General features: G+C 40.2%; 1 protein-coding gene across 11 annotated transcripts in view; it reads right to left on the bottom strand.

Annotated features, from left to right (window-relative positions):
* Nucleotides 1–15524, bottom strand: part of UBR2 (ubiquitin protein ligase E3 component n-recognin 2) — a 136201-nt gene extending 120677 nt beyond the window's left edge. For all 11 annotated transcript variants that reach the window (XR_008382270.1, XM_053600924.1, XM_053600925.1 and 8 more), the window contains exon 1: nucleotides 15132–15524. Coding sequence is in view for 10 of the 11 variants with exons in the window: in XM_053600924.1 (XP_053456899.1) it covers nucleotides 15132–15209 (78 nt within the window). In the remaining variant the exon portion in view is untranslated. The remainder of the gene's footprint in view (nucleotides 1–15131) is intronic.
* Between the last annotated feature and the right edge of the window lie 201 nt (nucleotides 15525–15725).

Below are 15725 nucleotides of genomic sequence, written 5' to 3' on the forward strand. Positions count from 1 at the left end.
CCCTAAACCTTTATGTCCAATTACCTGTTACAAGGCACTGACTCAATATATCCAAATTTGAACTCATGATCTTGCCTGTAATTCCCACCCAAAGCTGTTACTCTCCCCATTTCCCTACCATTACCCTTCCACCTGCGTATCCACACAGAAAACCTGAAAATCTTCCTTCTTCTTCACCCCAACATCCAATCAACCACCATATCTTGTCTTTATGGCTTCCTAAATATCTCCTGAATCTATCCATTTCCTTGTCCTCAGCCATCACCTCCACTCCCTAGTCCAAACTCCTCCCTCCCATCACCAGGATTAGTGCAACAATGTCCTAGGTGGTGTCCCCACTAGTCTTGCTTCTCTGCAACCCACTTCCAACTCTACTGCAAGAGTGATTTTTGCAAAAGGCCAACTGGATCATGTCATTCAGCTGCCCACTACATTTAGGATCAAGTCAAGTATCCTGACGCGGCTTGGAAGGTCTTTGTCTTTACTGACTCTCCAGTCTTCTCCTGAGATCTGGATCACTCCCCTCCCTGCTTCACAAAGCCATTTTCTACTCATTCTTCAGATTTCAATTTATGTTTCACTTTATCTAAGATGCCTTCTTGGCCCATTCCCCATCCCTACCACTCTTCTCATATTCCCACCTTTAAAACATAACCTGGCCACAGTGAGTGATTAGTAAAATCTGTTAAGTGAACTGTTAAATAACTATAAATTTGTTCGTACTACTGTCACATGACATTGATACTCAAGAAAGATGCTCCAGGTGGCTTCAGTGGCTTTAGTGAAAGTAGAGATAAAGAGACCCAGGCCTACAGCTGGATCAGGTATTAGTCTCTAAAAACTAAATCAGGCTTGGCGCCTACAGCTCAGTGACTAGGGCGCCAGCCACACATACTGGAGCTGGCAGGTTCGAACCCAGCCCGGGGCCTGCCAAACAATAATGACAACTACAACCAAAAAATAGCCAGGTGCTGTGGCGGGCGGCTATAGTCCAGCTACTTGGGAGGCTGAGGCAAGAGAAGCATGTAAGCCCAAGAATTTGAAGTTGCTGTGAGCTGTGACACCATGGCACTCTACCAAGGGGGACCTAGTGAGAGTCTGTCTCAAAAATAAAATAAAAACTAAATCAAATAAGCCATAGACAAGGCATCCTTCAAACTACCTCCTTTCTTTTCTCTATTTTTTAAGCCTTTTAAAAAATTTTCTTTTTAAGTCTTAAGTCTTTTCCCTTTACTCTCTCATTCATCCCCGCCTCCCTGCCAACTCTGCCTATGTGCTCGTTCGCTACACTTCTTTGTGTACAAGTCATTCGGCTCTAACTCCAATAAAAATTTAAAAATCAGGAAACAAAATAAAATGACTCACTTCTAGTAATGTGCAATAACTGAATTGCTAACAGCTCAAAGATCCAAGGTTTATAGATTGGATCTTACAGATTACAACCTAAATTCCAGTTCTATCTTTATTTAAAAAAAAAAAAAAGTATGTTCAAGTGATAGCTAACATCATAAAAAGTCAATATGAGATTTTCATGTTGGTTAGGACTTGTACATTTTTCAGCCCACTTCCCTCTTTCTAAAAATAACAAAGAGATATTTTAAATATTCATGAAATGGCATATATTAACTGTCTAGTCAATTTCATGTTTAAAAAAACTTTTACTCAAAATGTAAAAAATGTTTTCATAAGTTAAGGGACTAGATGGAAGTTTATAACTGAAAATAGTGAAAGCATTTCACCCTTAAGGTGGAAACGTATTTTCTTTTTTTTTTTTTTTTATATTGTAAAATTTTATAATGAATATTTTGTAAATAAGAGTACATTTAATTACAATGTCCCATTTTCCCTACTTATGGTGAGTTGAGGGGTGACTTTGGGATGCCCTGTAGGAAACAGAGTCCTTTCAGATTTTTTGTGGAAAAGAAATAATATAGAATGAGATGGGGCAGAGCACCTGGTGGTTCAGGGAGGATGCTGGGGAAGGGCGGTCCTGAGGCCCAGGAGCAATGTTCTGGCAAACACTGGGGTCTTCTTTTTTTTTTTTTTTCTTTTTTTTTTATTGTTGGGGATTCATTGAGGGTACAATAAGCCAGTTACACTGATTGCAATTGTTAGGTAAAGTCCCTCTTGCAATCATGTCTTGCCCCCATAAAGTGTGACACACACTAAGGCCCCACCCCCCTCCCTCCCTCTCTCTTTCTGCTTCCCCCCCCATAACCTTAATTGTCATTAATTGTCCTCATATCAAGATTGAGTACATAGGATTCATGCTTCTCCATTCTTGTGATGCTTTACTAAGAATAATGTCTTCCACATCCATCCAGGTTAATACGAAGGATGTAAAGTCTCCATTTTTTTTAATGGCTGAATAGTATTCCATGGTATACATATACCACAGCTTGTTAATCCATTGCTGGGTTGGTGGGCATTTAGGCTGTTTCCACATTTTGGCGATTGTAAATTGAGCTGCAATAAACAGTCTAGTACAAGTGTCCTTATGATAAAAGGATTTTTTTCCTTCTGGGTAGATGCCCAGTAATGGGATTGCAGGATCGAATGGGAGGTCTAGGTTGAGTGCTTTGAGGTTTCTCCATACTTCCTTCCAGAAAGGTTGTACTAGTTTGCAGTCCCACCAGCAGTGTAAAAGTGTTCCCTTCTCTCCACATCCACGCCAGCATCTGCAGTTTTGAGATTTTGTGATGTGGGCCATTCTCTCTGGGGTTAGATGATATCTCAGGGATGTTTTGATTTGCATTTCTCTAATATATAGAGATGATGAACATTTTTTCATGTGTTTGTTAGCCATTCGTCTGTCGTCTTTAGAGAAAGTTCTATTCATGTCTCTTGCCCATTGATATAAGGGATTGTTGGCTTTTTTCATGTGGATTAATTTGAGTTCTCTATAGATCCTGGTTATCAAGCTTTTGTCTGATTGAAAATATGCAAATATCCTTTCCCATTGTGTGGGTTGTCTCTTTGCTTTGGTTATCGTCACCTTAGCTGTACAGAAGCTTTTCAGTTTAATGAAGTCCCATTTGTTTATTTTTGTTGTTGTTGCAATTGCCATGGCAGTCTTCTTCATGAAGTCTTCCCCCAGGCCAATATCTTCCAGTGTTTTTCCTATGCTTTCTTTGAGGATTTTTATTGTTTCGTGCCTTAAATTTAAGTCCTTTATCCATCTTGAATCAATTTTTGTGAGTGGGGAAAGGTGTGGGTCCAGTTTCAGTCTTTTACACGCAGACATCCAATTCTCCCAACACCATTTATTGAATAGGGAGTCTTTCCCCCAAGGTAAGTTCTTGTTTGGTTTATCGAAGATTAGGTGGTTGTAAGATGTTAGTTTCATTTCTTGGTGTTCAATTCGATTCCAAGTGTCTATGTCTCTGTTTTTGTGCCAGTACCATGCTGTCTTGAGCACTATGGCTTTGTAGTACAGACTAAAATCTGGTATGCTGATGCCCCCAGCTTTATTTTTGTTACTAAGAACTGCCTTAGCTATACGGGGTTTTTTCCGGTTCCATACAAAACGCAGAATCATTTTTTCCAAATCTTGAAAGTACGATGTAGGTACTTTGATAGGAATGGCATTGAATAGGTAGATTGCTTTGGGAAGTATAGACATTTTAACAATGTTGATTCTTCCCATCCATGAGCATGGTATGTTCTTCCATTTGTTAATATCCTCTGCTATTTCCTTTCTGAGGAGTTCATAGTTTTCTTTATAGAGGTCCTTCACCTCCTTCGTTAGGTATATTCCTAGGTATTTCATTTTCTTTGAAACTATGGTGAAGGGAGTTGTGTCCTTAATTAGCTTCTCCTCTTGACTGTTATTGGTGTATACAAAGGCTACTGACTTGTGGACATTGATTTTATATCCTGAAACATTACTGTATTTTTTGATGACTTCTAGGAGTCTTGTGGTTGAGTCTTTGGGGTTCTCTAAGTATAAGATCATGTCGTCAGCAAAGAGGGAGAGTTTGACCTCCTCTGCTCCCATTTGGATTCCCTTTATTTCCTTGTCTTGCCTAATTGTATTGGCTAGAACTTCCAGCACTATGTTGAATAGTAAAGGTGACAGAGGACAACCTTGTCTGGTTCCAGTTCTAAGAGGAAAAGCTTTCAGTTTTACTCCATTCAGTAAAATATTGGCTGTGGGTTTGTCATAGATAGCTTCAATCAGTTTTAGAAATGTGCCACCTATGCCTATACTCTTCAGTGTTCTAATTAGAAAAGGATGCTGGATTTTATCAAATGCTTTTTCTGCATCTATTGAGAGGATCATGTGATGTTTATTTTTGCCTCTGTTAATATGGTGGATAACGTTTATGGACTTGCGTATGTTGAACCAGCCTTGCATCCCTGGGATGAAGCCTGCTTGATCATGATGAATGACTTTTTTGATGATAAGCTGTAATCTATTGGCTAGGATTTTGTTGAGAATTTTTCCATCTATATTCATGAGTGAGATTGGTCTGAAATTCTCCTTTTTGTTTGGGTCTTTTCCTGGTTTTGGTATCAGGGTGATGTTTGCTTCATAGAATGTGTTGGGGAAGATTCCTTCTTCCTCAATTTTTTGGAATAATTTCTGCAGTACAGGAATAAGCTCTTCCTTGAAGGTTTGATAGAATTCTGGAGTGAAGCCATCTGGACCAGGGCATTTTTTAGTTGGAAGCTTTTTTATTGTTTCTTTGATCTCAGTGCTTGAAATTGGTCTGTTCAGGAGGTCTATTTCTTCCTGGCCAAGTCTAGGGAGAGGGTGTGATTCCAAATATTGATCCATTTCCTTCACATTGTCAAATTTCTGGGCATACAGTTTCTGGTAGTATTCAGAGATGATCTCTTGTATCTCTGTGGGATCAGTTGTTATTTCCCCTTTATCATTTCTGATTGAGGTTACTAGAGATTTTACTTTTCTATTTCTAGTTAGTCTGGCCAATGGTTTATCTATTTTATTTATTTTTTCAAAAAACCAACTCCTTGTTTCATTAATTTTCTGAATGATTCTTTTGTTTTCAATTTCATTGATCTCTGATTTGATTTTGGAGATTTCTTTTCTTCTACTGAGTTTAGGCTTAGATTGTTCTTCTTTTTCCAATTCCATAAGGTCTCTTGTGAGATTGTTGATGTGCTCTCTGTCTGTTTTTCGAATGTAGGCATCTAAAGCGATGAATTTTCCTCTCAAAACTGCTTTTGCAGTATCCCACAGGTTTTGGTAGCTTGTGTCTTCATTGTTGTTATGCTTAAGGAAGTTAGTGATTTCCTGTTTGATTTCTTCCTGCACCCATCTGTTATTCAACAGAAGATTGTTTAATTTCCATGCCTTTGGATGGGGTCGAGCATTTTTGTTAGAGTTGAGTTCCACCTTTAGTGCCTTATGGTCTGAAAAGATACAAGGTAAAATTTCAATTCTTTTGATTCTGTTGATATTTGTTTTGTGTCCCAGGATATGATCAATTTTGGAGAATGTTCCATGGGGTGATGAGAAGAATGTATATTCTTTATCTTTGGGGTGGAGTGTTCTATATGCGTCTATCAAGCATAATTGTTCTAGGGTCTCATTTAAATCTCTTATATCTTTGTTTAATTTCTGTTTAGAGGATCTGTCCAGCTCTGTAAGAGGTGTGTTAAAGTCCCCTGTTATGATGGTATTATCAGATATCATATTGCTCAGACTGAGTAAGGTCTGTTTCAAGAATCTGGGAGCATTTAAATTTGGTGCATAGATATTTAGAATTGAAATGTCTTCTTGTTGTAGTTTTCCCTTGACCAATATAAAGTGACCATCTTTGTCTTTTTTGACTTTAGTTGCTTTAAATCCACATGTATCTGAAAATAAGATTGCAACTCCTCTTTTCTTCTGAATTCCATTTGCCTGAAAAATTGTCTTCCAACACTTGACTCGGAGCTTTAATTTGTCTTTTGAAGCCAGGTGTGTTTCTTGCAGACAGCAAATGGATGGCTTGTGTTTTTTAATCCAGTCAGCCAATCTATGTCTCTTCAGTGGGGAATTCAAGCCATTAACATTTATGGAGATAATTGATAAGTGTGGTAGTATTCTATTCGTCTTATTTGGTGAGAGTCCATTGCTTAGTTTTATCTTTTGCATCAGTGTGGAGGTTAGGTTCTGTCCTTTGATTTCTGAGTTCTTACATTGCTGCTGATCCATTGTGGTGGTCAGTGTGCAGAACAGGTTGAAGTATTCCCTGTAGAGCTGGTCTTGTTGTGGTGAATTTCCTCAATGTTTGTATATCCGTAAATGATTTGATTTCTCCATCAATTTTGAAGCTTAGCTTAGCAGGGTACAGAATTCTGGGCTGAAAATTGTTCTGTTTAAGTAGATTAAAGGTAGATGACCATTGTCTTCTTGCTTGGAAAGTTTCATTAGAGAAGTCTGAGGTCACTCTGATGGATTTGCCCCTGTAGGTCAACTGGCGCTTACTCCTGGCAGCTTGCAGAATCTTTTCTTTTGTCTTGACTTTGGACAGGTTCATCACAATGTGTCTTGGAGAAGCTCGGTTAGAGTTGAGGCGACCTGGGGTCCGATAGCCCTCTGAAAGCAGTGTGTCAGAATCTTTGGTGATGTTTGGGAAATTTTCTTTTATAATATTCTCTAGTATGGCTTCCATTCCTCTGGGGCATTCTTCTTCCCCTTCTGGAATTCCTATAACTTATGTTGGAACGTTTCATAAAGTCCCATAATTCTGACAGTGAACGTTCTGCTTTCTCTCTCTTCTTTTCTGCCTCTTTTACTATCTGAGTTATCTCAAAAACTTTGTCTTCTACCTCTGAAATTCTTTCTTCTGCATGGTCTAACCTGTTGCTGATACTTTCCATTGCATCTTTAAGTTCCCTGATTGACTGTTTCATTTCCTTCAGCTCTGCTATATCCTTTTTATATTCTTCATATCGTTCATCTCTGATTTGATTCTGTTTTTGGATTTCCTTTTGGTTATTTTCCACTTTATTAGCAGTTTCCTTCATTGTTTCCATCATTTCTTTCATTGTTTTCAACATGTGTATTCTAAATTCCCTTTCTGTCATTCCTAACATTTCTGTATAGGTGGAATCCTCTGCAGTAGCTACCTCATGGTCCCTTGGCGGGGTTGTTCTGGACTGGTTCTTCATGTTGCCTGGAGTTTTCTGCTGATTCTTCCTCATGAGTGATTTCTTTTATCTGTTTCCTTGCCCTAATTTTCCTTTCACTTCCTCTTGCTCTTTAAGTTCTTGTGCCTGTGGACTAAGGGTTACAGGACCAGAAAGGTGAGAAGGTTGAAGAGCAAAAAAGGGATGAAAGAAAGGATGACCGAGTGATAAGAAAAAAAAGAAAGATAGAGAAAGGAGAGGGGGTAGGGATAAGGAATATTGACAAAAAGAAGAGAGGCACAGAAAGAGGGAGACAGGGCAATATAGGTGTACAGTAGGGTACTTTGACACAACCTTAAAAAACCCCACCTTCTGGGGGTTGGGTGCCCAGTTGGGTGGTTCCCTTGAGGTCAGTAGCTCTTTGCTAACCTGGTCAGACACAGTACCCCACCTCCACCAAGTAGAGAGGAAAGACAAAAATGCTATAAATCAAACTAAAACAAGCAAACAGAAAACTTTATGGCGATAAAATTGGGTGAAAAACCAAGTGATAGCGGTAGAAACACTAGCAAAAATGAAGTTGTAGTTATTAAAAAAGGCAGCAATGGGAAATTATAATTAAACTAGAAAAATTGAGAAAGAAAAAGGGATCTGTATGGAAAAGATTGAAATTAAGAAACAAAAGAACATCAACAACGTCAAAATAAACAAACAAAAAAACCCAACCAAACAAAAAAAAAAAGAAAAAAAAAATACACAACCAAAAACAAAGCAGTTTGTATATGTTGTTGAATATTGTCTGGGCAACACGTGGTCTTTTGGGGTATGAGATGTTAGTCACAGTTCTGATACGACTGGAGGCTGCTGATTTCTCAAACCCCAGCAGGTAGACACCCTAAATCTCTCTTCAGCCCACTTAAAAGGCACTTTGAACTTGTAAACTTGCTGAGCAGAAGCTTTCCCAGCTTTCTCGCTGGAATCACTGCTGAAGTGGCTATCCACTTACTCAGTGTGCCAAAACCGGTCTCACTCTGCCCCTGAGGGTTAGGGCTGCAAGGCGGCTCAGACCCCACCCTTAGGCTACTTGGTTGCTAGGTTACCAGCTCCCACCCGTTTCTAGCTCTGCTACCCTGAGGGCGGAGCTTGCCGGGGCAGATCACTGACAATGGATCCGTGTGACCCACCGCCAAACACTATTAGCTCCGTCTGGCTCAGCGGCTCAGACTGGGGCCCTAGACAACGGCCAAAGTTCTCCGCACTCCCACTCAGGCCTTCCCCAAGGCAGTTCAACTCAGTGACAAGTCCAAGGACATCAAAAGAGTTCACAGGTAAGGCCTTTCTGGTTTGCAGTCTCGCTGCTACTGAACTTACAGTTGTGGGCGGGTTTAGACGGGTTGAACACACGCGACCACTTGCCGGTTTTCCACTGTTTTAGTCCTCCTCTTGGGGTCCAGAAGTCTCTCGCTGACTCCCTGTATCCTCATAGGAGTGATGATAGGTAGTTCCCACCAGCCAGAGATGCCTGGAGTCCTATCTCCCCAGACTCACGGTGCCCAGATGCAAGGAAGCTGTTACTCGGCTGCCATCTTGCTCCGCCCCGGAAACGTATTTTCTAAATATTACTAAACTTGGTTGTGTTTGCTTTATGTATATAAGAGATTAAATTACTTTTAAAATACTGCATTTTTTTAGGAGACAACCTTAAAGTTTTAAGGATTCTGTCCCTTTAGAGAGTAACTCTAAATCAATGTTACCCCCCCCACACACACACACATACTCTTTAAGCTCAGTAATTATGAAAAGGACAGTTTTTTTTGTTTTTTTTTTTTAAATAAAAGGCAAGCCCAGGGTGATGGCTCATACCTGTAATCCTAACACTCTGGGAGACTGAGGTGGGAGGACTGCTTAAGTTCAGAAGTTTGAGATCAGCCTGAGCAAAGCAATACCCTGTTATTTATTCAAAATAGAAAATTAGCCTGGTATGGTAGCTGAGACAGGAGGATTGCTTGAGCCCAGGAGTATGAGGTTGCTATGATCTAGGCTGAGGCATGGCACTCTAGCCCAGGTGACAAAGCAAGACTGTCTTCTAAAAAAAAGTGAAAGGCAAAGAAGTATCAATAAACAAACTAGAAAAGACATCTTTTTTTGTCTCATCCAAGTGTACATGTCCAGGGTTTTGGGGGGAGAGGGTTAAGACAGGATCTCAAAATAAAGGTGATCGTGGCTCACTGCAGCCTCAAAGTCCTGGGCCCATGTGATCTTCCTGCCTCAGCCTATCAAGTAGCTAGGACTACAGGAGTGTTATCACCACACCTGGGTAATTTTTTTTAGAGACAGGGTCTTGCTATGCTGCCCAGACTGGTCTCAAACTTCTGGGCTCAAGCAATCTTCTTGCTTCAGCCTTCCAAAGTGCTGGGATTACAACTGTGAGCCGCCATGCCCAACCACAAGGTCCCATTTTAACCTGTTGTCAGCAAACTGAAATATCAATGAAGGTAGTCAAATTATTCTAACCAATTTGCTCTTTTTTTTTTTTTTGAGACAGAGTCTCTCTTTGACCTCCTGATAGAGTACCATGGCATCACAGCTCACAGCAACCTCAAATTTTTTGGCTCAAGTGATTCTCATGCCTCAGTCTCCCAAGTAGCTGGCTCAGACTACAGGTGCCCACCACAACACCTGGCTATTTTTTAGAGACAGGGTCTCACTTTTGCTCAAGCTGGTCTCAACTCCTAAAGTCAGTCAATCCACCCACCTCGACCTCTCAGAGTGCTAGGATTACAAGCGTGAGCCACACTGTACCCGGCCCAATTTATTCTTTATGAATGAAAAATTAAGCAATAAGACCAAAAGAATTCAACTTTATAATCCTAGAAAGTTAAGTGCTTCAACCTATTTTAATTCACGTAACATGATAGGTTTTATTTAAAAAGCAACTTTTGTTTTTCTTATATTTTATGTTCTCATTCCTCTTAAAACTTCACTTCTGTAAGATTTTAATTTAGGAGAACAAATGTCTTCTTCAGAAAAGATGTTTTCTAACAATAGCCTTTTAGTTCTAACAATAGACAGGTCAAATTTGTTCATAGATTTGACTGATTAAATTCTTCAGTCATCCTATATAAAACATTATTAGTAAAACAAGTATTTCATTCTAGCAAGTGTTTTATTATGTATTATTATAAATTATTAACAAAACATAAAAAACCTGGTTCAAGAAAAGCAGATATATGTTCCTCACCTTTAAACAGTTTGTAACAATTATGTGAAAAATTCAAAACCACCTAATATACTTGAGCTCTATTATGGCACTTTAACCTGATTACACTTACACATTTACTATTTAAAGCAACTTCTCAAAATAAGAAAATCTATAGCTTTTCATATTAGTTCTTACTAACATATGCTAACTGTAGCTGTTTCTTCAACACAAAACATTACCGCGATTTTTACTTTGGTTATATTTTAATTTGTCCTTATTTAAGGCACTAGTATCTACAAACCCATGTGCACAAGAGAGTAATAAACACTCACTATCTTATTAGTAAGTCCCTCATTAAGGAAGTAAAGAAAACTGTCAACTCATTCCTCTAAAGTAAACATGTTATGACAACATTTCCTGGAGCTTTCCTTTCATTGAATCCTAAACTTAAGGCTTGGAATAGAAACCAAGTGTGATAAACACCAAAACAAAGAATCCCTAGAGGTTAGCCTTTTATGACAGTATTTGATTATAACTTCTATACCCAATTAAAATTGTATCCCTTTAACCACTACTGGTATTGTTTTCAAACAAGAATAAGCAACATGTAAGTTAACCATAAAACAACAATCACCAGTGCTCAAAGGTGTTTTCAGGACTATAAAGAGAAAATTTTAAATTATATTAAGAGCTTTACAAATGAAGAAAAGCATTTACAAATAAAAATAATATAGAAAACCAGTAATACACCAAAAGCCTAATTAAAAATAGGCAAATAAAAAATGATCAATATACTCATGAAAAGATGTTCAACATCATAAGTCATGAGGGAAATGCAAATCAAAAGCACATTAAGAAAGCACTTCGCACCCAACAGAATGGCTATAATCAAAAACACAGCCAATACCAAGTGTTGACAGTATGGAAAATGGAATGGAAAATGATGCAGCCGCTTTGGAAAAGTCCTGCAATTAGTTCCTCAATGGACTTAACATATGACCCAGAAATTCTACTCCAGGGATATACCAAGAGAAATGAAAACATAGGTCCACACAAAAATCTGTACACAAATGTTCACAGTAGCATAAGTCATAATACCTGGAAAGTGGAAACAACCCAAATATCCATCAACTGATGAATGGATAAATAAAATGTGGCATATCCACACAATGGAATATCATTTGGCAATAAAAAAAATGAAGAGGCCGGGCAGTGGCTCATGCCTGTAATCTTAGCACTTTAGGAGGCAGAGGCAGGAGGATCACTTGAGGCCAGAAGTTGGAAACCAGCCTAGGTAATATTGAGACCCATTCTCCACAAAAAATTTTAAAAATTAGCTGGGTATGATGGCATGTGCCTAAAGTCCCAGCTACTTGGGAGCTGAGGCAGGAATTTGAGGTTGCAATCAGCTATGATGATGCCACTGCACTCCAGCCCCAGCAACAGAGTGAGATCTGTTAGTTAATTTAAAAAAGGAAGAACGGTCATATTCAAAGGAAATGCTCATTGGAGCATTTTGGATTTTACATTAGGCTCAACTATAACTGCAAATATTTCAATGTCTTAAAAATCCAAAACACTTCTGGTCCCAAGCATTTCAAATAAGGTCTATTTAACTCATGTGTACTATAATATGGATAAACCTTGAAAACATTATGGTAAGTGAAAGAAGACATTCACAAATGATAATAGATTGAGTTATATTTATATGAAACATCCAGAATACACAAATGTATGGAGACAAAAATAGATTAGTAGGTACTTAAGAGTTTGGAAGTTTGGGGGGAAATGGGAAGTGATTGCTAATGGGTACAGATTTCTTTAGAGGGGAATGAAAATGTCCTAAAATTAATTGTGGTGATGGTTGCACAACTCATCAATATACTAAAAACCACTAAATTGAATTGCACAGTATGTAAGTTATGTATCAATAAAACTGTTTTAAAATTTAAACAAACCAACACATGAAGTTCTACATAAAACTTCTACAACAAATTTTACTTCTTTTATTCTTGGGGAAAAACACAGTACATATTTCTTAAATCATAATCACCCCCCGGAACCTATCATTACCATGTAGTATGAAATGTAGATAGAGTCACAAGTTATTGGGAAAGTCTTATTTGTGGAATCAATTCTACTGGGAAAGAGACTGAGAAGAAAAAGCTAACGTAATATCCTAAACTTCTGATTATTAAAGAGTCAGCTTAGATGCTTTTATTTGTGAGGCATACTAGTTGCAATGGATAGGGGTCACAAAAAGTCCTTCCTCCTAACACAAATAAGAAAAGCGGTGTATAAATAAAATGTGGTAAAGATAATACTAGCACCCATTAGGTCATTTTAGATGGAAGTGATCCTAACAAATTACAAATTAACAAAGATCTAAAGCCTGCAATAACTGCTTTGTCTACTTCTCTAAAATTTACTTTTAACTTGAGAGAAAACTTTAGCAATTCAATTTAATTTGTTGTAAAGGTCTGGCCTGGAGCCTGAGCTGAAGGAATAAAGTGTTTGGTGTTCTAACTAAATACAGACAGTAAACTCCTTATAAAATAAAGCCACAATAAGTTTATATATTTCATTATTAATTTGCATCTTCTTTAGATGAAAGAATTTTCCTGGCCTTCCAGGAATTTTTCTGAAATCTTATTGTTCAGAAAGCCATTTAAAGTAAACAGTAAAAGCAAAATGTAGCTCAGACTATGATCTTCACAAGCTCTAATTAAGTCCCAATTAATCCTGTTGTTACATTTCCCTTCATTTTTTCCTAACACATCTGTTTGAGAATTTCAGTGGATTAAGAACTAGGAGCATTGGCCTCCAGGACTAGTCCTGTAACTGGTTTCCTCAGTAACTTCAACGAATTGAAGAACTTCTAATCAATTGATAGTTTGCACTTTTTTTAGAAGAGGGATAATGGAAGATGTATCCTGTATCACTGTGCCAACAGACACGAAATTTAGGGGGAGAGAAAAAAACAAAACAAATTACAGTACCATAAGGTAAACAGCAGTTAGACTTCAATTAGAAGAGACATGGAGAGGGAACAGCTGTCATTATTATTTCACTGTTTACTTGTAATACTACTTTCATATTCTTTTTCAAATCTTTGATAAATGAAAGGCAGATGGGGGGCTGAAAATCTTGGGGTTGTGCAACATTAAGTAGAAAGTAAATGAAAACAGACCTAAACAAGTCAGTCTTTTTTTAAAAAAAAATCTAACTGGTTCGGTGCCCATAGCTCAGTGAGTAGGGCACTGGCCATACACACCGAGGCTGGTAGGTTCAAGCCTGGCCCCAGCCTGCTAAACAATGACAACTGCAACCAAAAAATAGCCAGCTGTTATGGTGGGCGTCTGTAGTCCCAGCTACTTGGGAGGCTGAGGCAAGAGAATCGCTTAAGCCCAAGAGTTTGAGGTTGCTGTGAGCTGTGACACCACAGCACATTACTGAGGGCAACAAAGTAAGACTCTGTCTCAAAAAAAAAAAAAAAATCTAACAAAACGAGCCAAGACTCGTCACTTTAAACTTCTCGTCTCTGCTCCTGTCAATTATTTCCACTCCAGCAGTGTCCTCACCAATTCACACAAAGTAGCTACTGGCTGAACAACAGCTCCACAGTGCCCCCCACCCCAAATTTTGTTCATAACATTCAGATTGCTGACTTGTTTCAGGAGTCATTCCCTTCCTAGCAGCTTTTTTTTTTTTTTTTTTTAATTGTTGGGGAATTCACTGAGGGTACAAGAAACCAGGTTACATTGATTGCATTTGTTAGGTAAGTCCCTCTTATAATTGTGTCTTGCCCCCAAAAGTTGTGTCACACACCAAGACCCCACCCTCCTCCCTTCTTCCCTCTCTGCTCTTCCTTTCCCCCACCCCTCCCTCCTTCTTTCTCTCTCCCTAGCAGCTTTTTTAAATGGAGACCTTAAAGGTGGGGCCCAAGCTGCTTCAGTCCATTCATAATCATTCTGGACAATCTGTTCTAATGGGTGCTCCCTATCCTTATTGGGGAAAGATGTCCTTCAGTTTGTCATTTTACAATTCTTCGATTTCTAGCACATTCTTATTACCGTTTTAGCACAATACTGGGTTTGACTGCCTTAAGTTTGGGGCTCCTACTATACTGTGACCAACTTTCACGTTATTAGCTTATACAGTGTTTGCTAAAAGTTGCTATCTCAATGTTATATAACGTTTGCTCTCTATCCAACTATCCCCAACTCCGGGAGAAATTATTTTTTTAATCTCCCAGCTTCCATTCTACTTTCTCCTACTCTGTAAACTTTCTACACTTGCATCCACCTTGTCAACCAACGAAATTGGGGGTGAAGGGAAGGAAGCACTTGAAGTGGGTAAATGAGGGACAGTGGTGGTGTTTGCATCGCTGGTATCCAGGGCAGTCCCAGCAACAAAGTATTGGCTCAGTGTAGCATGTTTAGTGGAGGAGGCACTGCTCCCCTACCCCCCAACCTCAGGAAAAAATCCGGAAGATAAAGTAGGGCGATTACACCGAAAACATTAGCATGCATCTCGTTCCTTCCCCTTTCAAGACCTGGTGTAAAGGGCAAAAGCTCCTGAGTGGGGAACTTAATGGGAAGGTGAGGCAAAGGAGGAATGTAACTGCCGTGGGTCTGTCCAGGCAGAAAAGGAAAGGAAAGGAAAGGTGGCTGGTGCACAGCACAGTTCTGGGAGCTACTGCAGATGGAAGGAAAGGGCAGGATCGGTGGCCTGCCCGGATCGTCATCCCAAGAGACAAGTCTGGGCCCGGCCACTCTAGCGTTTCCAAGAGTCGGTTCCTCCCCGGGGCGCGCGCCGACGTACCCGCCTGGGTCCCGGCACTCACCCCCGCTGTCTCCTCTGCAGAACATTCCAGCAAACTCCGGTCGATGGCCTGCACCTCGGTCTCCAACTCCGACGCCATCTTCTCGCTTCCTCCCCGGTGCTCCCGCTGCGACCGCCGCTCCGAGCGCCGCAGCCTCGCCCTGGCCGGAGCCGCCGCGACTGCCACCCCTGCCCTGGTAGTCCGTCCCGGACCCGTCCAAGCGGTTGCAGGCGGAGCGAGAGGAACCTAAGGGGACGTGAGCTGGACAGAAGGGACGGCGGCCTTCTGCACTCCCTCCTGGGCTGAGTGCCCAAGACTCAAGTCACTGGTTTGTCCCTGACCCGGGGAAGGACACAGAAAACCCTAGGCCTGGCACGCTCACTGGTCACTACCGCGTCCCGCACCGGGAAAGGAGCGATAACACCCAGGCGGGGAAGCTGCGCCTTCTGGGTACTGTAGTCGTCCCCGGCACAGCCGGGAGGAAGGGGCGCCCTCGCTCGGAGCCCCACAGAGGCATTGTGGGAGTTGTAGTTCACGCCTGCCAGGAGCTGAGTATGTGGCAGCTCGGGGGCGGGGCTCGCTGAGCCGCCGGAACCGTGGGAAGGGACTACTGGG

The sequence above is a fragment of the Nycticebus coucang genome, chromosome 9 (genome assembly GCF_027406575.1).
Source record: "Nycticebus coucang isolate mNycCou1 chromosome 9, mNycCou1.pri, whole genome shotgun sequence".
Classification (NCBI taxonomy): Eukaryota; Metazoa; Chordata; class Mammalia; order Primates; family Lorisidae; genus Nycticebus; species Nycticebus coucang.